Source organism: Taudactylus pleione, unplaced genomic scaffold, assembly GCF_031769625.1.
Source record: "Taudactylus pleione unplaced genomic scaffold, aTauple2 ptg000496l, whole genome shotgun sequence".
In the NCBI taxonomy this organism is placed as follows: Eukaryota; Metazoa; Chordata; class Amphibia; order Anura; family Myobatrachidae; genus Taudactylus; species Taudactylus pleione.
The window spans coordinates 2,888,347-2,914,600 of record NW_028284898.1 but is presented as its reverse complement, the minus strand read 5'-3'; the positions used below and the strand labels follow the sequence as shown (position 1 = coordinate 2,914,600).

Sequence of the window (26,254 nt, the reverse complement as noted above, 5' to 3'; positions counted from 1 at the left end):
GACAATTTCCTTATGAAGTGACAGTACCATCCAATGTTAGTACAAATATTGTGTATCACATAATGGGGTAGATGTATGAAGCCCAGAAACGGTATCAGCGCACGTTATGTGCGCTGATACCGCTTCTCCCCGATGTATTATCGGGGGTCTGGGCGGTAAATGAAAGGGGCGCTATGCGCCCCTGTCATTATCGGCGCTGCTATCTATAAGATAGCATCGCCCATAGCCTGGGCCATGTACGAACTGTCATAATGTCTGACCGTTCGGCCGGCTGTAGCTGTCGTTACAGCCTGGCGTTAGCCTATCCCCACAGCAGGGACAGCGCTGTCCCTGCTGCGGCGGCTGTCGGCTCCAGGCGGGGATCTCGCGATACTTGCGAGATCCCGCGCAAGCTCAGTGGAGCCGGCCGGGAAGAGACAGCGCATCAGCACTAGGCTGATGCGCTGCTGTCTCTAGCGGGTAGCGCCGGAGGGGGGAGTTAACGCTCCCCCCTCTCCGGCCGATGAGATGTTCACACATCTCATCGGTAGTGCTTCCTGCTTCGCCTCGGTAAAGAGGCGAAGCGGGAAGCGTTATAGTGGCACGTTAGGTGTCGCTATAATACATCTACCCCAATATCTCTACTATACAGTATCCTGACAAATGCTTTCATAATGGTCACAAAAATCTGAGATGATTGTATTATTTACAAAACACAAATACCGATAATAAACACAAACAATAACATAAATACTCACCTTTTATAAGCAATAACATCAGAACGCAATGATTAGAGAGATTGGCCATTTACACATCCATTAGCATAATTTATTATATAAATATAGAAGTAACATCCAAGCTAAATCCCAAGCAGAGTTCTCTGGTGTATAGAGCAAGTAGGGCTGTAAAAGCGTCCTGGAAGCCAAAACAATATATCTTATTTAAGCTGCAGGAGACAAGCATAAATTAAAGTGTTCAGAAAGATGAGAAGTTCAAAGAACATAGAGGGGGGCGAGGAATAATTCCGGAGTGCCGGCTTGCACTGGAGAGTAAACTGGTAACAGATAAGAGTGGCTGAGTTTTTGAATGCGCTTAGATAAAAAAAAAAAAAAAAACACACTAAACCACATACTTTAAAAATAGCAAACATGTTTATTAGAGATATTAAAATATAAAATTCTCTTACACAAGAAATAAAAAGCTTTAAAAGCAAACATAAAATAAAAAGACCATAACACAAACATTTCCTTTCAAAAGTTTCTTTATGCATGTACCCGCCACACACATTCAAGCAGATTTTACACGGCAGTGATACATTAGGTGGCTAGTGGCAGGACTGACCCGTCTATATAGATGGGGTTCCCCCACTGGGCGGATGTCACGAGATTAGGACACTGTGAATAGTTCTGGATTCTGCTTGTTCTGACAAGGAGTTACCAGGTTCTGCCTTGACAGATAAAAGAAGCCCAGAAGACAGTCCTGCAGAGCTGCTCTCTCACATCTGAATATTTGGGATAGGTGAACATTTATACCGGCAATCCTCTCAACGTGCAACACTTTGCAAATGCTGCAGGAGTACTTTTGTTGCAGATAAATGTGCAAAGTTATATAAACTTTTATGTTGTTTCTTTACTTCAAATTCTGATTTAAAAACACGCGATAAAAAAATACTGCTGATATTTCCATAAGTCCGTCCACAGCAAAGGAAGCACTTTGCACTGTATTTTTCTCCCCCGCCAAATCTTGTGCTCTCTTCGCATTAGGCATATGTACTCTATAGTACTATTAATACAAACCACTTTCCCCATTCAGTCGCTCTTTCCCACTCCCCAGTCACTGCTTGCTTGCTCGCGTGAGAACAGTGTAAACTTCTTCTCGAGCTGGGAGCGGAGGTAGGTGTAATCCTGCACATCCAGGCGATGAACCAATGACAGGTAGAGGGTAAGAAAGGAGGAGAGAAGCAGGCGATCGGGGGGAAGTGAAGGCACAGCCCACAGGATTACGAGTAGCTCCAGATAGATGGGATGTCTTAGATGGGCGTACAGACGGGCAACACGGGGAGATTTATGGGACAGAGGGTCACCCATTCCAAGGCAGTGATAATACACCTGGGAGAGAGTCAAGTGAAAACAATGTAGCATAAAAAGCTCAGACAGCATTTATGATTAGGTAACAGTGACACACAGTGGACACTTATAAATATTGCAACCTTTAAAGGCAACCAAGCTTAGCATGGTCATGATTTCAGACGGGTTCGGGACTATAGACAGACGGTAAATGGTCGACACCAGATGTTAAGAGTCAGTAGGTCGATTGGGACGAAAGGTCGACACACTAAAGGTCGACATGTAAGAAGGTGGACAGGTATAAATGATGACACGAAAATGGATGACTTTTTTTTTTTTTTTTTTAGGGTTAGGCACTTACCCTGACGGTTAGGCACTAGAAGGGACAGTTAGGGTCAGGCACCTACGCCGATGGTTAGAGTTAGGCACCAAGGGGAGGGTTAACAAAAAAAATGTCATGTTTCGACCATTTACGTGTCGACCAACTGTACCTGTCAACCTTCTTACATGTCGACCTTTTGTCCCAGTCTACCTATTGACTGTCTAACATCTGGTGTCTATCTAGTACCAAGGGTGGGCAATTGGCCCTCCAGCTGTTGAACTACAAATCCCAGCATGCATTGCAACAGTTTTAGCATGGCCAAATAGCAAAATTGTGGCAGGGCATGCTGGGATGTGTAGTTCTACAACAGCTGGGGGGCCGCTTATTGCTCACCCCTAGATACTGTCAACCTTTTTACTGTCTGTTAATCCACACCCATTTCAGACAGTTAAAGCATAAATCCTGTGACGTTGCTACACACAAGTACTGGCACACACATTTTGTAATGTAAGGCTTACATATGTGGGATTGGTACTTAGAATTTAATTTACAAAGTCAAAGGTACGTGCCCTGCAAACCCGCCTTGCTTTTGCACTGCTGCGCTTAGGTGGTCTGTTCTGTACAAATCAAAGTGTACGTTCCCGAGTGACACCTCCACAAACAAAGTTAGCCCAGGCGTGCAGAGAGGCAGGAAAAACATTTCACTAATATAAACATTTCAGCTTTCTTCTAAGAACATACTGCCTGGTTTAGCCTCACTTATGGCTTACGTTAATCAACAGATTGAGGGGACTGCTTTTATTACATGCACGACTCTTCATAGTAAACTGCTGAGAGTGCACCTATATAAAAGGTGCAAAATACTTTCTTGCTCAAAGTGTAGGTCGAGAATCAAAATCTCGCCAGCTAAGCCATTGCAGATTCTTTTGCGGAATGAAAATGGAGAGGGGGGGGGGGGTGAAACACTGCCAGAGAGAATGTGCCATCTCCATTTAATCTGACTGCCACGCATAATTAAACCTGGTTTTTGCCACTGCTCTGTAAAAGCAAGCTCATTGGCTTGCCTGCTCCATACTTCACAAGGAACACCCCTTACTCCGTATAAAGATATTCTCCTGCACACATCAAGGTGCGTGCAGGACCACAGCTGACCTCCAGTTTGAAATAACGATGGCTGTGAGCTCCAAATGTATAATCAAACGACTGGCCACTAAGCACACCATTCCACCACCAGATATTTAGATTAGCATTGATAGAGTACAATGACACCTCCCTCATCTGGTAATTAAACCAAATAAGCAGAGAAATATAGATCGATGCGGAGACTGACCAACAAGGACATGAAGTGAGCGTGTGTCGGGTATAGTTCTATTCCTAACCTAGTATTATTGACGACAGGCAGCAGTTTTAACAATTCGGTCTTTTGATAAATAGGTACATAAGGCTCGATTCAGAGGCGGACGCTAATCCCAACACAACTGTCTTTGTACGCAGCAGTACTGAGAATTTGGCCAGATACACATCAGAACAACATGTATCCCATCCGACCTGACACCCAATGGAAAGATATATCGGACCGCCGTACACACGCTGCACGATTCGATGTACGACCATGCGATATATATTCCCTTCCATCCTGCATGCGCTTGTTCTATCTAACATGCAGCAAATCAGATGGGACAACATCGCTGACGCATGCAATTCAGGGTATACATGTACCCAGAGCGATATAAATCGTTCCGATCCGCGTTGGCAAGATAGACCTCACCCAACATATCGCCTGATGCGTACCCGGCCTTTAAGCTAATGCTGCAGCTTCTGCGTCTTTAAACCGCCACTTGCGTAGAAAGACACGCAATCGGAAATTCTGAGCAACCCTATGGCGGTTCAGAATGCTGACCAAAAACAAAGCCGCTGGGGCCAGTGAAACTGTGTGCAAAGACGCAGTCACAGACTGTGACACAACCACAAAACACTTGTGATACGCCCGTGTTTCACTAGTCACCCCCCATTACCTCCCATAAACGCACACTAATCACTCTGCGTCTAAATTCTCACTACTGCCTCTGCAGGTAACGATACACGCGCACAGCGACTCGTACACATGTGCGATACAAAAGACACCGGCCAACGGCGCAAATATCAGCAAAGCGGTCCACTTCTGAATCAGGCCGATACAGTATAGGTCAGTGAAACTCACCTGCTTCATGCCCATAAGCTCCGCATAGTCAAAGATCAGCAGGACACTGAATATAAGCAGCCATGATATAGTGTGCAGCAGCGCGCACAGCAGGGGGAGCCAGGCGCTCCAGGGAGCCGTGGGGACATTCCAAAGATAGGGGCCCCGCGGGAAGAAGTGCCAGTACCTCATCATGACCTACAGAACGAGCACAATCCCCACATCGTTACAGCACAAAGCATACACCATAGATAACACAAGATTTCAGACATGCAATATTCTACACTACACCGCTATTTATGAAGGTATAGTATAATAAAGCAGAACAATTTTATTTGAAAATATACAATCATGAGTGTGACGTTCTTCATTATTCTTGACCGGCTTAACTTGGGAGATATTATTTTCTAGGTGCCAAACGCACGTATTGAAGCGCGTTTTTATGACACCATCCATCCGTTACCATCATAAACATTACCAAAGCCCTTTACTAACATATTTCATGGGGACACAGATTCATCATATAAGATATAAGAATATAACATACAAAATCCTCCTATAGACATGTTTACATACATTTACTATAAAATGTCAAGAAACTAAGGGCCTGATTCAGAGCCGGACGCTCTGACCAGAGCGCTCGCTCTGAATGAGGGCCCTCCTCCATGAAAATGGAGCGGCCTCCTGGCCGCTCGTATAGCTGTGGGTGGCCACCCACAGCATATGCGAGCGGCCAAAAAGATGGTCGCGATGGTCTTGACCATCGGACTTGCGACGGAGACCCTGCGGTAGGGTCTCCCTGCCACAAGCCCTAGAGTGATTTTGGCTCTATCAGAGCCAAAATCACTCCCACTGACATCACTAGTGATGTCAGTGGGGCCGGCTTCAGACGGTAGGCGTTCCCATGGGAACGCTTCCGTCTGGCAGCCACGCCCCCGGCACGCCCACCAAAGGGGGCTTGCTGTCAATCAACATCGACAGCACGCCCCCTTTGGTGCGAGACCCGGAGCGATGGAAAGCCCGTCGCTCCCCGGGTCTCGCGCATGCGCACGACGGAGCTCCCTCCGTAGTGCGCATGCGCAGTGGGGAACATCGACCCACTTGCGAGCGTACTGCCGCTCACGAGTGGGTCTGAATGACCCCGAGAGTCAAGATGCGTACACACAATTATTTTAACGATTTAACTACAACGACGTCGTTACCGTTAAATCGTTTGTAAAATCATTCATCTTTTTAAGCTGAACAATAATCGTTCATGCGCTTTCACGTTTGTAGTTTATCGTCCATTCTAATTGTCCAAACAATTTTCGTTCAGACAATCGTTCATGCTGTGCAGAATGAACGATAAACTATTTCCATTCCCTGTATGCATGATTAAAAAATCGTTCATCGTTTTTGAAAACCAACGATATTTAGTGAACGATTTTCGTTCACTTTTTCAAGGGAAAATCTGAACGAAAATCGTTCACTAAAATCGTTGGTTACTAACATCGTTGTGTGTGTACGCACCTTCACACTAACCAAATACACATACATTCAGCATCACAAGTGCAATGTTCCCTGGACACTTATACAGTACCTGGAGGGAGAGAGCAGTGCACAGTATGTATATGGATCTTTGGAGAACGCCAAACACTTGCGTCGCCGTGTCCTTTACAGCAGGCCGGGCCATAAGGCTGTGCTGGATGATGAATAGAGAGAGCAATGCAACATTTATACCGATGGAGCGCAGGAACACAGAGTCTCTAATAGCCTCTCTCCAAATTAGAGGGGATTCATCTGTAGGAGAAAATAAGAAAAATGTTCTCGATAAAAGTGAATCTAGCAGCTAATGTAATCTCCCCTATAGACTCAAAGATAAAACACCATACTGCAAAGAAAAACGGTACAGCAATGGATAGATTTGCTTTTTCGGTTGTTAAACAGATTTAGGAAATAAATGTTGCTGCCAATTTATTTAACAGACCATTGATGGTCAATTGAATAGTGTGTAGCCATCGATGACTACTTGCTATTTTGACATTGATGGTAACACAACCGATGGCCATCCCTACATACAGGTGATGGGAGAGAAGTTATGGTGTATAAGGGTGGCGGGGGAGAAGTAAGGGTCGTGTATACGCCCGGCGGGGGGCTAGGGGAGAGGAAGTTAGGGTGTATACAGTGCTGGGGGGAGAAGTTAGGGTGTATACAGTGCTGGGGGGAGAAGTTAGGGTGTATACAGTGTTGGGGGGAGAAGTTAGGGTGTATACGGGTGGTGGGGGAGAAGTTAGGGTGTATACGGGTGGTGGGGGAGAAGTTAGGGTGTATACGGGTGGTGGGGGAGAAGTTAGGGTGTATACGGGTGGTGGGGGAGAAGTTAGGGTGTATACGGGTGGTGGGGGAGAAGTTAGGGTGTATACGGGTGGTGGGGGAGAAGTTAGGGGGTATACGGGTGGTGGGGGAGAAGTTAGGGGGTATACGGGTGGTGGGGGAGAAGTTAGGGGGTATACGGGTGGTGGGGGAGAAGTTAGGGGGTATACGGGTGGTGGGGGAGAAGTTAGGGGGTATACGGGTGGTGGGGGAGAAGTTAGGGGGTATACGGGTGGTGGGGGAGAAGTTAGGGGGTATACGGGTGGTGGGGCAGAAGTTAGGGGGTATACGGGTGGTGGGGCAGAAGTTAGGGGGTATACGGGTAGTGGGAGAGAAGTTAGGGTGTATACAGTGTTGGGGGGAGAAGTTAGGGTGTATACAGTGTTGGGGGAGAAGTTAGGGTGTATACAGTGTTGGTGGGAGAAGTTAGGGGGTATACGGGTGGTGGGGGAGAGGTTAGGGGGTATACGGGTGGTGGGGGAGAAGTTAGGGGGTATACGGGTGGTGGGGGAGAAGTTAGGGGGTATACGGGTGGTGGGGGAGAAGTTAGGGGGTATACGGGTGGTGGGGGAGAAGTTAGGGGGTATACGGGTGGTGGGGGAGAAGTTAGGGGGTATACGGGTGGTGGGGGAGAAGTTAGGGGGTATACGGGTGGTGGGGGAGAAGTTAGGGGGTATACGGGTGGTGGGGGAGAAGTTAGGGGGTATACGGGTGGTGGGGGAGAAGTTAGGGGGTATACGGGTGGTGGGGGAGAAGTTAGGGGGTATACGGGTGGTGGGGGAGAAGTTAGGGGGTATACGGGTGGTGGGGCAGAAGTTAGGGGGTATACGGGTGGTGGGGCAGAAGTTAGGGGGTATACGGGTGGTGGGGCAGAAGTTAGGGGGTATACGGGTGGTGGGGCAGAAGTTAGGGGGTATACGGGTGGTGGGGCAGAAGTTAGGGGGTATACGGGTGGTGGGGCAGAAGTTAGGGGGTATACGGGTGGTGGGGCAGAAGTTAGGGGGTATACGGGTGGTGGGGCAGAAGTTAGGGGGTATACGGGTGGTGGGGCAGAAGTTAGGGGGTATACGGGTGGTGGGGGAGAAGTTAGGGGGTATACGGGTAGTGGGGGAGAAGTTAGGGGGTATACGGGTAGTGGGGGAGAAGTTAGGGGGTATACAGTGTTGGGGGGAGAAGTTAGGGGGTATACAGTGTTGGGGTGAGAAGTTAGGGTGTATACAGTGTTGGGGGGAGAAGTTAGGGTGTATACAGTGTTGGGGGAGAAGTTAGGGTGTAAGTTGGAGTACATTATAGATTTCCCATCTCAGGTGCTGTCAGCTCCCCACAACCACCATCATCCACCCCCCTCACACATCGCCTCAGCTTTCCCGCCATGCTCATCCCTCCCTCCCGCCCGTCTCACCCTCCAGCCCGCCGCTGATGTTCCCGAATATGGACCCGAATGACAGGAACCGCACGAACTCTACCCCTGTACCGAAGCCGGCTACGAAGCACACGAGGGAAGTCAGGCCCAGAGACAGGCAGACCGGGAGGGAGGGCCGCGGGAGGCCGGGACTGGCAGCCTGGGCTCCCGCAGACATTTTCAGAATTGTCCCAGGACTCTCCTGCCAGGCAGCAATGCCCCCGGGGCCGGGCTTCGCGCGCGCTCTCCCGGCCTCACCGAGACCCGCCCTGCTCTGTGACGTCACCACCACCAGGACCCAGCCCAGCGGCATATTACAGGGGGAGAGATTCCCGCGTTATGCGTTCTGTAACTATAACATAGGCGTGACTGAGACACACAGCGCCCTCTACAGCTCCGCTGACGGCAGAGCACAGAGAGGGCTTGTCTATAGCCAAATTCCACAAACTGTCACCTGCCCGGCTAGCTCAGTCGGTAGAGCATGAGACTCTTAATCTCAGGGTCGTGGGTTCGAGCCCCACGTTGGGCGAAAGTTTTTTTTTTATTTTTTTAATAATTATTATTACTTCTACTACTATTATTATAGAATAAATAAAATATACTGCCATTTAACATTACCAGAGGAAATAACAACTGCAGCAGAAAATTCCCCAAAATGCAGCAGAAATGTTGTACATTGTATTTTGGACGTTAGCAGAATGTGAGAATAATGTCCAATAACAATTTGAGACATGGCTGCTGCTAGCTCTTGACTTGTAATACAGGACCTACTTGTAATATAGGGCGCTCGCTCTGAATCAGGGCTGGCCCTCTATTTTTTTAGAGCGGCCTCCTGGCCGCTCGCATAGCTGTGGGTGACTACCCACAGCTATAGCGAGCGGCCAGGAAGATGGTCGCAATGGTCAAGACCATCGCGACCATCAGGCTTGCGACGAGACCTTTGTGGTAGGGACTCGTTGCCGCAAGCCCAAGAGTGCTTTCGGCTCAAACAGAGCCGAAAGCACTCCCACTGACATCACTTGTGATGTCAGTGGGGCCGGACCCAGACGGTAGGCGTTCACATGGGAACGCCTCCGTTTGGGCAGCCACGCCACTGGCCCGCCCACCAAAGGGGGCGTGCTGTCACTCAACATCGACAGCACGCCCCCTTAGGTACGAGACCCGGAGCGACGGCTTGCCCGTCGCTATACGGATCTCGCGTATGCGCACGACGGAGCCTGCTCCATTGTGCGCATGCGCACTGGGCCACCATCGACCCGGGTCTGAATCAGGCCCACAGTTCATGTGACAATCAGGTCATTTCAGAAACAAAGTAGAACAGTAACTATAGTAATAGTATTAGTGTCATTGTGTTAATGGGCAAATATGAGAACTGTTTTCTTTGGTGATAAAATATAAAAGTTTTGTAACTTCACAAATTGCTCTTTCACACTGTCAGACAGGCAGGTGCGTATTAAGAGAGGAGGGGTCCCGTATACATTCCCCGTCCTGGGCCCCCTCCTCTCTCCCCGTCGGCTGGCAGCACACTGACGAAGCAGTAGACTCTGGCCCTCATTCAGAGCCGTACGCTCTGAGCAGAGCGCCCGCTCTGAATGAGGGCCGCCCTCCATAAAAATGGAGCGTCCTCCTGGACTCTCGTATAGCTGTGGGTCACCACCCACAGCCTATACGAGCGTGCAGTTTGATGGCCGCGATGGTCGTGACCATCGCGACCATCGAAACTGCGAGCCGGAGCCTGCGGTTGAGGTTTTCAACCGCAAGGCCCGGAGTGATTTTGGCTCTATCAGAGCCAAAATCACTCCCACTGACATCACTAGTGATGTCAGTGGGCTGGCTTCTGACGGTAGGCGTTCCCTTAGGAACGCCCCCATCAGGGAGGCACGCCCCCGGCACGCCCACCAAAGGGGGTGTGCTGTCAATCAACATCGACAGCACGCCCCCTTTGATCAGACACAACGAGTGAAGGACTTTCCTTCGCTCGTCGCGTCTGGCGCATGCGCACGACGGAGCTCCCTCCGTCGTGCGCATGCTCAGTGCAGAACATCGACCCACTTGCGAGCGGACAGCCGCTTGCGAGTGGGTCTGAATCAGGCCCTCTGAGTACTAGTCCGCAGCCATTTTCCAGGGGTTTTGTATAGCGCTGCTACAGCCGACGCTGGACTTCCGAGAGGTAAGTATAAAAAATATGGGTGCAGGGTGTGCGGTTTGGGCCCCCCCTGGACCCAGGGGCATGTGTGCACCAGGGGTTAAAGTGGGCCGGAACGGGGCGGAACTGCGTTGCGTTACTTCTAATTGGAGACGGAACCAGTTCCACCTCCTCCGACCCACCTCATTTGCTGGGTCACCACAGAGATTTAGTTACCAGCGGGCGTCCAGCTCCCTCCCCGCAGCACCAGCTGAATAATGGACACTACCACTGTGGGCACTGCATAAGGGGCACTACCACTACTTGGGGCATTGCGTAAGGGGCACCACTACTGAGGTCACTACATAAGGGGCACCACTTCAATGGGCATTGCATAAGGGGTTCTATTCAAACTTACCTACTTTGAAAAAAAAACATTTCCGGGAGATTGTGAAAGTAACACCGATGAGCACGCGTAAAAGTGGACGTGTACTGCTGTGTCATATAATTGACTTAAATTCAAATGTAAATGAGCCCCAAAGCAGTTAGTAAAAATTACTTGTTGATGAAAACACACAGATACTTTTCATAAAATGCATGTAGCCATAGGGATCATTGGACCTCATTCAGAGCCGGACGCTATTTGCGCTCGCTCGTTCAGGAAAAAGGGGTGGCTATTCAAATGAACCGTTCGCTCTTTGCGGTCTGTTCACGCCTCTAGGTCTGAACGAGCGAACGAAACATGCGGTCGTTTTTTGGAAAACTACTCCCCCTGGCTGCTCGCATCCTACGTCATGTCCGCTATTTATTAGATTAATCGAGTACATCGACCAGCATATGAACTGCTCGCTATTCTTGTGGTTGGTTTTTCCTACCGCAATCTTGCGAGCAGTTCTGACTATAAAATAACCCAGTGACGTGGTCAATGACGCAGCTGTATTAATTATGCACACCCTTAAAACGCCCGTTTTGACCTTTAAGCACGCCTGCGTTCGGATCTCCACTCCCCGTTTTGAAGCACCTTCCCCTGTTACCGCCCACATACGCCTCATCCTGTCACTCAAAATAGCAGGCATTCGCTATTTAGCGAACAAACGATTTTCGGCCGCACTGACTGGTTTGCGCATGCATATTACGATCCGTACGCATGCGCAGTTGTGCAAACATCGCTCGGAACGAACGAGCGGCCGCTTACGAGCGGCTCTGAATCAGGCCCATTGTGCCTTATAACCATACTATACTAATCAACCATACTCACAATAGAGGTTGATCTGATCTCATGCAGGATTTTGGCCACTTCCTGTGTCCATCGAGTCGTCTGGCTGCATATGCCGCCGTACTGCCTTAATTATGCACGCCCCTATAACGGCGTCCCAATGTACAGGCACTCCTGCACTCGTCCGACCACCGCCCACGTCACCACCCACAAACGGTGATGCATGCACAGTGCAAAAACATCGGACGAGTGCGTGCATTCTCTCACTTGCGTTCCTTGCTGAATCAGGCCCATAGACCCCTATCTATCTTAAGGATGGCCATCAACCATTGATAGTTAAGAACCATAGATGGTTAATTACTTATGGTCAATGGTCTGCCATTGATGGCAGATATCCAATGGTTCTCTGCCATCGATGGTAGACTGGGAACCAATGTTTTTTTTTCTTGCCTGCTAAGCCCCGATCCCTACGCTGATTGGTCCGCCAGCAGCGGCCATCATGTTCTCAAACCATCGATGGCCAGGGGCGCCTAGAGGGGGGGGGAGCATGTACAAATTACCCGGGCTCGGGCTTGCTGGAGGGGCCCGGTTGGGGCCTGGGTCCGGCACTGCCCCTCTCCCTTCTACATCACAGCAGCCCAGCACACGCTGCTGTGTGCTGGGCTGCAGTGGGAGACTGCTGACAGCTGCCAAGCAGCCGCTGGAGCATTCTCATATGCCCTTGGGGCAGGCTTGCCTACCCTCCCGATTTGGCCGGGAGCCTCCCGATTTTCGGGTTCCGCTCCCGGCCCCCCGGAAAGGCAGGCAAGCCTCCCGGAAGTGTCCGAACCTCCCCACCTCCCTCACTGAAAAACACAGAAATCCCCGCAGCGGGGGCCCGGTGACGCGATTCGTGCAGAATCGCGTCATCGTGGCCCCGCCCCCTGCTTCACAATGCCGAAAATCACGCCCCGGCTCCGCCCCCAGTATGACACAAAATGGCCACCCCGCCCCCTGCTCCACCCCCAATGGCCGACCCCGCCCCCCGCTAATAGCCGACAATCAGCTCCCTCCCGGAAGGCTGGAGCTGATTGTCAGCAAGTATGCCTTGGGGGAACGATCACGCTGATCGCGCCCCCCATCGGCTGTGCGCCAGGCTGAGGGGCTCACAGCGCCCCCCTCCCAGCACGCAGCACCGCTGCTAAAATGTTTTAGTTTCTGTGTTTTTTTCCTAAGGGGGTGTGACCACGCCTCCTGCGATTAGGCCACACCCCCTGTCACCCGGGCCAGGCTCTTGGCGGCCCTGTCGATGGCTCAACATAGATGGTTTTGTAATCACCTATGGAACCATTGATGGAGTTCATCAATGGCCATCCCTAAATTAAGTCTCTATCTATCTATCTATCTATCTATCTATCTATCTATCTATCTATCTATCTATCTATCTATCTATCATATTCTACACACACACTTCTCTGGGGCAAAATTCTTTAAGCTGTGTGCCAAACCGCTAATTGGTAATAAACTTCTCTTCTCAGTCACTTATTCACCAGTGAGTTTATTATAGAAGTATTCAGTTTTAGAAACATTATATAGAGATGATTTATTAATGATTCAGAATGGTACGGAAACACGGATGTGATGACTCTACTTCTTCCAGCAGGTGCTGTAAGAGCTGACTCCAAGGACACTCTGGGCAGCACTGCAACAGTGATCCTTGCTGCAGGCTGCTGTTTCATGCTAGACAGATGCAGGAGCTGTGGAGGAGAGCGATGCCCCTCACAGGTTTCTGCTCTCTGGGCCAGATTCAGAACCGGTCGCAAGTGCTGAGCGCTCGCAACCGGGTCAATGGTTGCCCAGAGCGCATGCGTATGACGGAGCCGGGTCCGTCGTGCGCATGCGCGAGACCCGGATAGCGACAGCCAATCCGTCGCTCCAGGTCTCGCACCAAAGGGCGCGTGCTATCGATGTTGAGTGACAGCTCGCCCCCTTTGGTGGGGGGTGGCTGCCCAGACGGAGGCATTCCCATGGGAACGCCTACCGTTTGGGGGCGGCCCCACTGACATCACAAGTGATGTCAGTGGGAGAGCTTTCGGCTCTGTTTGAGCCGAAAGCTCTCTGGGGCTTGCGGCCACGAGACCCTACCACAAGGATCTCGTCGCAAGCCCGATGGTCGCGATGGTCTTGACCATTGCTACCATCATCCTGGCCGCTCGCATTAGCTGTGGGTGGTAACCCACAGCAATGCGAGCGGCCAGGAGGCCGCTCCATAAAAAAAAACAAAAAACACCCTGATTCAGAGCGAGCGCTCTTTCAGAGCGTCCGGCTCTGAATCAGGGCCTCGGGGGGTCATTCAGACCCGCTCGCGAGTGCAGAACGCTCGCAAGCGGGTCGATGTTACCCCAATGCGCATGCGCACGACGGAGGGAGCTCCGTCATGCGCATGCGCGAGACCCGGACAGCGACAGCCAAGCTGTCGCTCCGGGTCTCACACCAAAGGGGGCGTGTTGTCGATGGTGACTGATTGGAACGCCTACCATCTTACCGTCTGGGTCCGGCCCCACTGACATCACTAGTGATGTCAGTGGGAGTGATTTTGGCTCTGAAAGAGCCAAAATCACTCCAGGGCTTGCGGTCACTGAGACCCTACCGCAGGGTCTCGTTGCAAGCCCGATGGTCGCGATGGTCTTGACCATCGCGACCATCTTTTGGCCGCTCGCATATGCTGTGGGTGGTCACCCACAGCTATGCGAGTGGCCAGGAGGCCGCTCCATTTTTAGGTAGGAGGGCACTGATTCAGAGCGAGCGCTCTGGTCAGAGCGTCCGGCTCTGAATCAGGCCCTCTGTGCGATGGCACCACTCCTACACCCCTAGTAGTTACAGCCCTGATTGAGAACACAGAATTCTCAGAGTGGCATTGTTACAGCACCCTATGGCTAATCATCAATGTTTTATAGCCAATGATTTAACACCATCCATGATATTCCAATGGGTAAGTCATTGGTAACGCTGATGTTACCTTTCAAAGTTCCATACCTGGTTTTCTCTTGCACTGTAGTTGCTATTCTCCAACTGGAAAAGCAACATCCCTCAGGGGGCCTATTTACCAAACTTATCACACCTTAGGGCCTATTCATCATCACTTACCTTTCACAAAAGCAGGTGAAAATTATCATTTTCACCTGCAATTGTAATAATCAAGTTATCGGGCCATTCATCAAGCAGGTGATGCAGGAGATATCACAGATATCTCCTACTTACCTTCCTTTTGCGGAATGGCCTGCTGTCCCCATACACTAGTATCACAGATATCTCCTACTTACCTTCCTCTGGCGGAATCAGGCCCGCTGTCCCCATACACTAGTATCACAGATATCTCCTGCTTACCTTCCTCTGGCGGAATGCCCCGCTGTCCCCATACACTAGTATCACAGATATCTCCTGCTTACCTTCTTCTGGCGGAATAGCCCGCTGACCCCATACACTAGTATCACAGATATCTCCTGCTTACCTTCCTCTGGCGGAATGCCCCGCTGTCCCCATACACTAGTATCACAGATATCTCCTGCTTACCTTCTTCTGGTGGAATAGCCCGCTGTCCCCATACACTAGTATCACAGATATCTCCTACTTACCTTCCTTTTGCAGAATGGCCCACTGTCCCCATACACTAGTATCACAGATATCTCCTGCTTACCTTCCTCTGGCAGAATGGCCTGCTGTCCCCATACACTAGTATCACAGATATCTCCTGCTTACTATCCTTTGGCGGAATGGCCCGCTGTCCCCATACACTAGTATCACTGATATCTCCTACTTACCTTCCTTTTGCGGAATGGCCTGCTGTCCCCATACACTAGTATCACAGATATCTCCTACTTACCTTCCTCTGGCGGAATCAGGCCCGCTGTCCCCATACACTAGTATCACAGATATCTCCTGCTTACCTTCCTCTGGCGGAATGGCCCGCTGTCCCCATACACTAGTATCACAGATATCTCCTGCTTACCTTCCTCTGGCGGAATGCCCCGCTGTCCCCATACACTAGTATCACAGATATCTCCTGCTTACCTTCTTCTGGCGGAATAGCCCGCTGTCCCCATACACTAGTATTACAGATATCTCCTACTTACCTTCCTTTTGCAGAATGGCCCACTGTCCCCATACACTAGTATCACAGATATCTCCTGCTTACCTTCCTCTGGCAGAATGGCCCGCTGTCCCCATACACTAGTATCACAGATATCTCCTGCTTACTATCCTTTGGCGGAATGGCCCGCTGTCCCCATACACTAGTATCACAGATATCTCCTGCATACCTTCCTCTGGCAGAATGGCCCGCTGTCCCCATACACTAGTATCACAGATATCTCCTACTTACCTTCCTTTTGCGGAATGGCCCGCTGTCCCCATACACTAGTATCACAGATATCTCCTGTTTACCTTCCTTTTGCAGAATGGCCCGCTGTCCCCATACACTAGTATCACAGATATCTCCTGCTTACCTTCCTCTGGCAGAATGGCCCGCTGTCCCCATACACTAGTATCACAGATATCTCCTGCTTACCATTCTTTGGTGGAATGGCCCGCTGTCCCCATACACTAGTATCACAGATATCTCCTGCTTACCTTCCTCTGGCAGAATGGCCCACTGTCCCCATACACTAGTATCACAGATATCTCCAACTTACCTTCCTTTTGCGGAATGGCCCGCTGTCCCCATACACTAGTATCACAGATATCTCCTACTTACCTTCCTTTTGCAGAATGGCCCGCTGTCCCCATACACTAGTATCATAGATATCTCCTGCTTACCTTCCTCTGGCAGAATGGCCCGCTGTCCCCATACACTAGTATCACAGATATCTCCTGCTTACCATTCTTTGGCGGAATGGCCCGCTGTCCCCATACACTAGTATCACAGATATCTCCTGCTTACCTTCCTCTGGCAGAATGGCCTACTGTCCCCATACACTAGTATCACAGATATCTCCTACTTACCTTCCTTTTGCGGAATGGCCCGCTGTCCCCATACACTAGTATCACAGATATCTCCTACTTACCTTCCTCTGGCAGAATGGCCCGCTGTCCCCATATACTAGTATCACAGATATCTCCTACTTACCTTCCTCTGGCAGAATGGCCCGCTGTCCCCATACACTAGTATCACAGATATCTCTTACTTAACTTCCTCTGACGGAATGGCCCGATGTCCCCATACACTAGTATCACAGATATCTCCTACTTACCTTCCTCTGGCGGAATGGCCCGCTGTCCACATACACTAGTATCACAGATATCTCCTACTTACCTTCCTTTTGCGGAATGGCCCGCTGTCCCCATACAGTAGTATGGGGACAGAATTCATCAAGCATCGAAAATAAAATATTTTCGGAGCTTGACTGCCGGAGCTTTCAACCATCTTCATATGGCTCCTGCTCAGGCATCGCAACCCGCTCCTTCCCTATGGGAAGGAGGTCCGGGTGCGATAAGGGATCCTTTTGGATCCCTCCGCCCCTGTCCCATCACAGCTGTCACTGCATCGGGGTCCGCTCAGACTCCGATAATTAACATCATGAATAGGCCCCTCAAATTAGGTGGAAACATGAATTAAATATCCTTCAAGCGCTTGATGTTTTAAATCTGTACAGGCATCTGAGACACATGCGCTTATGTCCCAATGGTTACCTCTAGGAGACGCTGATTGGGATTGTATGGAAATCTATGCAATGTCGATAGGCGCGCAATATGCGCATTATCATTCCCCTGCAAGTTTAACAATTTTGATGTGAAAGTTCTAATTTGTGGCCCTCAATAGGGACGCAGGTCCAGTATAGCATTGCCATTCTCCTAAACCTCCAGTGTAAAGCTGGGTACACACTAGATGATATGTTGTCCGATCCTGCGGATCGGAGCGACATATCGGGCACATCGTCTAGTGTGTACCCACTATATCGCTGATGATGCGTGCTCCCTCGCGTTGTCAGTGATATCCTCCGTTGGCCCTTTAATTGCATTTTCATGGGCGGCTTAAATAACAGTGAGTAACTGGCTATGAGATTGCTGGTCTCTTCTATTAATATCAGTCTGAGAACAAGATAACCGAGGAGGTATAGCAGGCAATACACAACCACAGTGGCCAAAATGGTGGAGGACATTCATAGCGAGCAGCTACACCTGTTTTTAAAGGGTTTTTTTGTTAATAGTTAAATGTACATTTATTGTTTTTTGTTTTTTTAGGGGGCATAAAAAACACATTATAGATGGATGGGTTTTTATTGGGTTACAAGGTAAGGGGAGACAATGACGCATTTCGTCCTCCTGAAGAAGTCCCTAGAGGACGAAACGCGTTGAGGCCAGCTGACCCAGGCTGTCTGTTGTTTGGATACATATCTAAGAGGACTGGGTACCTTTTTTTAAAGCTAAGCATAATTCTTACTTTTATTCTCTATATGTTTTGTACATTGTCTCCCCTTACCTTGTAACCCAATAAAAACCCATGTTTAAATGTACTGATGAGGGATCATCTGTATCTAGCTCGCATACACTGAACATATATACGTTCCAGAGAGGGATTGAAAAAGTGTACTAGAAGATACGTGGAGGAAGACAAACTACAGGCTATTAAATTAACATTATCTGGTACGCATCCTCTATATCTAATCACTTTATTGATTTTAAGGAAATACTACACTATATATACTCTCTCTTCCATGAGCTTGTATAAGCTTTTTATAAGGTGATCCAGCGGATGACATCCCATTTAACCCATCCCGTGTGGACCACTTATTTCTGGATTTAAAAGATTTTTTCTTTGGTACGCACTTTTATTTTTACGAGCACCGGTTACATTTTTATTTTAAATAATACACTATCAGGTGCATGTCTTCTTAAACCTTTCTTATATATATATATATATATATATATATATATACACAATATACATACATATATATATATATATATATATATATATATATATTATTTTTTTTTAAGTAAAACTAATAAAATCAGCAACACATAACTGCAGATGGTAGTAAATGCAGAAAATGTGAATATAGCACAGTGCTGCGCATACTCGATATTAGTGGGTGTGGTGTGTGTAATTATATGTAAAGGCTGCTTAAAAAAAAAAAAAAGCATTCCACTGTGCTAATTGGTTAATAGTGGGTTGCTATATAGTATATCTGTTTTCTGATTAAATACATTAGGCTTCTCAGTTGAAATACTTAACATTTAATAACTAAAATATATACACAAAATAATCAATAGAAACAAATTACATGAAATATATTGTTGTAAACAGTGATAGTAGCACTTCCAGTAATGTATATAGATAGAAGAAATGGCTGTGGAAAAAATAAAATACAACGGATTGGCAGTGTAAAACCACATAAGGTATATTCACTGGTTGAAGGAAGAGAGCTAGAAGGTTTAGGAACTCTGTAAATTAGACAGTACTGTCCTCCAATAGATGATTGAGTCCCAGTGCTGTTTGGTAGGACTTGCAACATCTGTGCACTCTGCTATGGAACAGCTACAAGGCTCTGTGCTTGCTCATTGTTGTGTCCAAAGGCGCAGATACATCAGCAATCTGAAAACCAGCATTGAACAATTTGAAGATTTATTGCTCGATTTTAGGATGTCCCAATTCAGCAATCTGCGCCCATACACTACAGATCTTTTTCAGTGATTTGCAGTTCGATTGCAGCAAACACAGATCTGCCAATCTTGAAAGGCCCATCATTTTACTGGTAACGGTGTGCAAATCTGCTGATTATGGCCCTCATTCAGAGCCGCTCGCAATTAGCGCTCGCTCGTTCATAAAAAGGGGGTGGCTATTCATATGAACCGTTCGCGCTTTGCGGTCTGTTGCCGCCTCCATGTCTGAACGAGCGAGCAAAACATACGCTCGTTTATTTGATAAAAACGCCCCCTGGCCGCTCGCATCATACGTCATGTCCGCTATTTATTAGATTAATCGAGTACATCGAACAGCGTATGAACTGCTCGCTATTCTTGTGGTTGGTTTTTTCAACCACAATATTGCGAGCAGTTCTGACTATAAAATAACCCAGTGACGTGGTGAATGACGCTGCTGTATTAATTATGCACACCCATAAAACGCCCGTTTTGACCTTTAAGCACGCCTGCGTTCGGATCTCCACTCCCCATTTTCAAACACCTTTCCCTGTTACCACCCACATACGCCTCATTCTGTCACTCAAAATAGCAGGCATTCGCTATATTGCGAGCACATGAATTTCGTCCGCACTGACTGGTTCGCGCATGCATATAACGATCCGTACGCATGCGCAGATGTGCGAACATCGCTCGGAACGAGCGTACTGCCGCTAGCGAGTGGCTCTGAATGAGGGCCTATGTCCATACACTAGCAATCTACAGCCCCAATCTATCTGTGAAATCCAACATGTTGGACAATCTGATTTACCAATTCCAATCACTTTTTGGTTGCAATCTGCGATCTGTGAAGCCCATACATTGCAGATTGTTATACACAATCAATTTCAAATTGCAGAATTGCCACAATCGATTGCTGATGTATGGGGGCCTCTAGACCTGTGCACTCTGTTATGGAACTGCTACAAGGCTCTGTGTTTGCTCGGTGTTGTATCCTAGACCTGTGCACTCTGGCCCTGATTCAGAGCCGGACACTCTGACCAGAGCGCTCGCTCTGAATCAGCGCCATCCTATTTAAATGTGGAGCAGCCTTTTGGACTCTCGCATAGCTGTGGGTTACCACCCACAGCTTATGTGAGCGTCCATGATGATGGTCGCGATGGTCAAGACCATCGCGACCATTGGGCTTGCGACGAGACCCTGCGGTAGGGTCTTGTGGCCGCAAGCCCTGGAGTGATTTTGGCTCTATCAGAGCCAAAATCACTCCCACTGACATCACTAGTGATGTCAGTCTGGCCGGACCCAGACGGTAGGCGTTCCCATGGGAACGCCTCCGTCTGGCAGCCACGCCCCCAGCACGCCCACCAAAGGGGGCGTGATGTCAGTCACCATCGACAGCACGCCCCTTTTGGTGCGAGACCCGGAGCGACAGCTTGGCTGTCGCTGTCCGGGTCTCGTGCATGCACATGACGGAGTTCCCTCCGTCCTGCGCATGCGCCTTGGGGTAACATCGACCCGCTTGCGAGCGTCCTGCGCTCGCGTGCGGGTCTGAATGAGACCCTCTGTTATGGAACAGCTACAAGGCTCTGTGCTTGCTCGGTGTTGTGTCCTAGACATGTGCACTCTGTTATGGAACAGCTACAAGGCTCTGTGCTTGCTCGGTGTTGTGTCCTAGACATGTGCACTCTGTTATGGAACAGCTACAAGGCTCTGTGTTTGCTTGGTGTTGTGTCATAGACCTGTGCACTCTGTTATGGAACAGCTACAAGTCTCTGTGCTTGCTCGGTGTTGTGTCCTAGACCTGTGCACACTGTTATGGAACAGCTACAAGGCTCTGTGCTTGCTCAGTGTTGTGTCCTAGACATGTGCACTCTGTTAAGGAACAGCTACAAGGCTCTGTGTTTGCTCGGTGTTGTGTCCTAGACCTGTGCTCTCTGTTATGGAAGAGCTACAAGGCTCTGTGCTTGCTTGGTGTTGTGTCCTAGACCTGTGCACTCTGTTATGGAACAGCTACAAGGCTCTGTGTTTGCTCGGTGTTGTGTCCTAGACCTGTGCACTCTGTTATGGAACAGCTACAAGGCTCTGTGCTTGCTCGGTGTTGTGTCCTAGACCTGTGCACTCTGTTATGGAACAGCTACAAGTCTCTGTGCTTGCTCGGTGTTGTGTCCTAGATCTGTGCACTCTGTTATGGAACAGCTACAAGGCTCTGTGCTTGCTCGGTGTTGTGTCCTAGACATGTGCACTCTGTTATGGAACAGCTACAAGTCTCTGTACTTGCTCGGTGTTGTGTCCTAGACCTGTGCACTCTGTTATGGAACAGCTACAAGGCTCTGTGCTAGTTCGGTGTTGTGTCCTAGACCTGTGCACTCTGTTATGGAACAGCTACAAGGCTCTGTGCTTGCTCGGTGTTGTGTCCTAGACCTGTGCACTCTGTTATGGAACAGCTACAAGGCTCTGTGCTTGCTCGGTGTTGTGTCCTAGACATGTGCACTCTGTTATGGAACAGCTAGAAGGCTCTGTGTTTGCTCGGTGTTGTGTCCTAGACCTGTGCACTCTGTTATGGAACAGCTACAAGGCTCTGTGCTTGCTCGGTGTTGTGCCCTAGACATGTGCACACTGTTATGGAACAGCTACAAGGCTCTGTGCTTGCTCAGTGTAGTGTCCTAGACCTGTGCTCTCTGTTATGGAACAGCTACAAGGCTCTGTGCTTGCTCGGTGTTGTGTCCTAGACCTGTGCACTCTGTTATGGAACAGCTACAAGGCTCTGTGTTTGCTCGGTGTTGTGTCCTAGACCTGTGCACTCTGTTATGGAACAGCTACAAGGCTCTGTGCTTGCTCGGTGTTGTGTCCTAGACATGTGCACTCTGTTATGGAACAGCTAGAAGGCTCTGTGTTTGCTCGGTGTTGTGTCCTAGACCTGTGCACTCTGTTATGGAACAGCTACAAGGCTCTGTGCTTGCTCGGTGTTGTGTCCTAGACCTGTGCACTCTGTTATGGAACAGCTACAAGGCTCTGTGCTTGCTCGGTGTTGTGTCCTAGACATGTGCACTCTGTTATGGAACAGCTACAAGTCTCTGTGCTTGCTCGATGTTGTGTCCTAGACCTGTGCACTCTGTTATGGAACAGCTACAAGTCTCTGTACTTGCTCGGTGTTGTGTCCTATACCTGTGCTCTCTGTTATGGAACAGCTACAAGGCTCTGTGCTTGCTTGGTGTTGTGTCCTAGACCTGTGCACTCTACTATGGAACAGCTACAAGTCTCTGTGCTTGCTCGGTGTTGTGTCCTAGACCTGTGCACTCTGTTATGGAACAGCTACAAGGCTCTGTGCTTGCTCGGTGTTGTGTCCTAGACATTTGCACTCTGTTATGGAACAGCTACAAGGCTCTGTGCTTGCTCGGTGTTGTGTCCTAGACATGTGCACTCTGTTATGGAACAGCTACAAGGCTCTGTGCTTGCTCGGTGTGTCCTAGACTTGTGCACTATGTTGTGGAACAGCTACAAGGCTCTGTGCTTGCTCGGTGTTGTGTCCTAGACATGTGCACTCTGTTATGGAACAGCTACAAGGCTCTGTGCCTGCTCGATGTTGTGTCCTAGACCTGTGCACTCTGTTATGGAACAGCTACAAGTCTCTGTACTTGCTCGGTGTTGTGTCCTAGACCTGTGCTCTCTGTTATGGAACAGCTACAAGGCTCTGTGCTTGCTCGGTGTTGTGTCCTAGACATTTGCAATCTGTTATGGAACAGCTACAAGGCTCTGTGCTTGCTCGGTGTTGTGTCCTAGACCTGTGCACACTGTTATGGAACAGCTACAAGGCTCTGTGCTTGCTCAGTGTTGTGTCCTAGACATGTGCACTCTGTTATGGAACAGCTACAAGGCTCTGTGCTTGCTCGGTGTTGTGTCCTAGACCTGTGCACACTGTTATGGAACATCTACAAGGCTCTGTACTTGCTCGGTGTTGTGTCCTAGACCTGTGCACTCTACTATGGAACAGCTACAAGTCTCTGTGCTTGCTCGGTGTTGTGCCCTAGACCTGTGCACTCTGTTATGGAACAGCTACAAGGCTCTGTGCTTGCTCGGTGTTGTGTCCTAGACATTTGCAATCTGTTATGGAACAGCTACAAGGCTCTGTGCTTGCTCGGTGTTGTGTCCTAGACATGTGCACTCTGTTATGGAACAGCTAGAAGGCTCTGTGTTTGCTCGGTGTTGTGTCCTAGACCTGTGCACTCTGTTATGGAACAGCTACAAGGCTCTGTGCTTGCTCGGTGTTGTGTCCTAGACATGTGCACTCTGTTATGGAACAGCTAGAAGGCTCTGTGTTTGCTCGGTGTTGTGTCCTAGACCTGTGCACTCTGTTATGGAACAGCTACAAGGCTCTGTGCTTGCTCGGTGTTGTGCCCTAGACATGTGCACACTGTTATGGAACAGCTACAATGTTATGGAACAGCTACAAGGCTCTGTGCTTGCTCGGTGTTGTGTCCTAGACCTGTGCACTCTGTTATGGAACAGCTACAAGGCTCTGTGCTTGCTCGGTGTTGTGTCCTAGACATTTGCAATCTGTTATGGAACAGCTACAAGGCTCTGTGCTTGCTCGGTGTTGTGTCCTAGACCTGTGCACTCTGTTATGGAACAGCTAGAAGGCTCTGTGTTTGCTCGGTGTTGTGTCCTAGACCTGTGCACTCTGTTATGGAACAGCTACAAGGCTCTGTGCTTGCTCGGTGTTGTGTCCTAGACCTGTGCACTCTGTTATGGAACAGCTACAAGGCTCTGTGCTTGCTCGGTGTTGTGTCCTAGACATGTGCACTCTGTTATGGAACAGCTACAAGTCTCTGTGCTTGCTCGATGTTGTGTCCTAGACCTGTGCACTCTGTTATGGAACAGCTACAAGTCTCTGTACTTGCTCGGTGTTGTGTCCTATACCTGTGCTCTCTGTTATGGAACAGCTACAAGGCTCTGTGCTTGCTGGGTGTTGTGTCCTAGACCTGTGCACTCTACTATGGAACAGCTACAAGTCTCTGTGCTTGCTCGGTGTTGTGTCCTAGACCTGTGCACTCTGTTATGGAACAGCTACAAGGCTCTGTGCTTGCTCTGTGTTGTGTCCTAGACATGTGCACACTGTTATGGAACAGCTACAAGTCTCTGTGCTTGCTCGGTGTTGTGTCCTAGACCTGTGCACACTGTTATGGAACAGCTACAAGTCTCTGTGCTTGCTCGGTGTTGTGTCCTAGACATGTGCACACTGTTATGGAACAGCTACAAGTCTCTGTGCTTGCTCGGTGTTGTGTCCTAGACCTGTGCACACTGTTATGGAACAGCTACAAGTCTCTGTGCTTGCTCGGTGTTGTGTCCTAGACATGTGCACTCTGTTATGGAACAGCTACAAGGCTCTGTGCTTGCTCGGTGTTGTGTCCTAGACCTGTGCACTCTTTTATGGAACAGCTACAAGGCTCTGTGTTTGCTCGGCGTTGTGTCCTAGACCTGTGCACTCTGTTATGGAACAGCTACAAGTCTCTGTACTTGCTCGGTGTTGTGTCCTAGACCTGTGCACTCTGTTATGGAACAGCTACAAGGCTCTGTGCTTGCTCGGCGTTGTGTCCTAGACATGTGCACTATGTTATGGAACAGCTACAAGGCTCTGTGCCTGCTCGGTGTTGTGTCCTAGACCTGTGCACTCTGTTATGGAACTGCTACAAGGCTCTGTGCTTGCTCAGTGTTGTGTCCTAGACATGTGCACTCTGTTATGGAACAGCTACAAGGCTCTGTGCTTGCTCGGTGTTGTGTCCTAGACCTGTGCACTCTGTTATGGAACAGCTACAAGGCTCTGTACTTGCTCGGTGTTGTGTCCTAGACCTGTGCACTCTACTATGGAACAGCTACAAGGCTCTTTGCCTGCTCGGTGTTGTGTCCTAGACCTGTGCACTCTACTATGGAACAGCTACAAGGCTCTGTGCCTGCTCGGTGTTGTGTCCTAGACCTGTGCACTCTGTTATGGAACAGCTACAAGTCTCTGTGCTTGTTTGGCGTTATGTCCTAGACCTGCATGGCGTACTGCCAAAGTAATATATATCTACATTTATCCTCTGTGAGAAGAACATGAAACCAAGGTGATATACAGCAATAATCAGTAAATACTGTCCCTGGGCCAGATCATGTTTGGGCTTAAATATTTTATAATAAAGAAATCACTGTGCTGGTATCCTGATTTCAAAATAAATTAAAGGTAAATGTTACAGTATTGTATTGCTCCTGATAAATGGATTAGGGCTCAGTTATCAAAGTATATGTAAATATAATAATAATAATAATAATAATAATAAAGCATTAAGATGAGGGATGTAGTTATGTGATGACGCCAGCCAGGGATTTATGACAGGCTTCAAGAAAACGAAGCCTGCCAGAAATCGGATGCTGGAATGCAGAACGACGCAGGCCCGAACGAGGTAAGTATGGGCGCCCGTCCTCTTAGCCGCGAGGGGGGGAGGGTTAGGTGTAGGGCACCACGGGTGGACTAAGGGTTAGGCAACCCCCCGGGGACGGTTAGGCTAAGGGAAGGGGGGGTTATGGTTAGGCACCATTAGGGGGGGTGGGGGTTAGGCACCCCCCAGGAGGGTTAGGTTTAGGCACTAACGGGGGGAGGTTAGGGTTAGGAACCCCTAAAGGAGGGTTAGGGGGAAGAGGGGAGGGTTAGCTGTACTTACCTCCGCTGTCGGGATTTCCTCCCTTCGGCCAGCTGCTGTCGGGATTACAATCCCATTAGTAAAATAATATGCAATTAATTAAAATGTGGCACGTACCAAAAACAATTATTGCATAATATGTGCCAGCTGTAGATAGTAAATGCTCAATGCTCGAACACTGATAATATGCACACGAATAAACACAATATAAAATGAGCTGGCATCCCAGTATAGGTATTACATTCTAGTGTGAGAAAAGCTAACAAACAACTGTCGGTCAAACTTAAGGAACTCCAATAGTGGACAGATATCGTAGGTG

At 49.0% G+C, this 26,254-nt stretch overlaps 1 protein-coding gene and 1 non-coding gene across 2 annotated transcripts; one reads left to right on the top strand and one right to left on the bottom strand.

Moving 5' to 3' along the window:
- Nucleotides 1–1,111: 1,111 nt before the first annotated feature.
- Nucleotides 1,112–8,608, bottom strand: NRM (nurim). Its single transcript, XM_088449811.1, has 4 exons — nucleotides 8,301–8,608; nucleotides 6,126–6,325; nucleotides 4,568–4,744; nucleotides 1,112–2,087 (listed from the first exon to the last, which is right to left on the bottom strand). Exons 1-4 carry the CDS (start codon nucleotides 8,476–8,478, stop codon nucleotides 1,788–1,790), a joined length of 855 nt encoding a protein of 284 aa, XP_088305937.1. The 5' UTR covers nucleotides 8,479–8,608; the 3' UTR covers nucleotides 1,112–1,787.
- A 148-nt stretch (nucleotides 8,609–8,756) lies between these two features.
- Nucleotides 8,757–8,829, top strand: TRNAK-CUU (transfer RNA lysine (anticodon CUU)). Its single transcript has one exon. It is a non-coding gene; the product is annotated as a tRNA-Lys (tRNA).
- The last annotated feature ends 17,425 nt before the right edge of the window (nucleotides 8,830–26,254 follow it).

Bases quoted from the DNA above. Each gene is read 5' to 3' on its own strand.
- NRM (XM_088449811.1), bottom strand. From the start codon at position 8,478: ATGTCTGCGGGAGCCCAGGCTGCCAGTCCCGGCCTCCCGCGGCCCTCC. The intron at 6,326-8,300 runs GTGAGACGGGCG...TTTCTCCTACAG, and splicing joins CATCAGCGGCGGGCTGGAGG to ATGAATCCCCTCTAATTTGG. The intron at 2,088-4,567 runs GTGAGTTTCACT...ACTCTCTCCCAG, and splicing joins AGCTTATGGGCATGAAGCAG to GTGTATTATCACTGCCTTGG.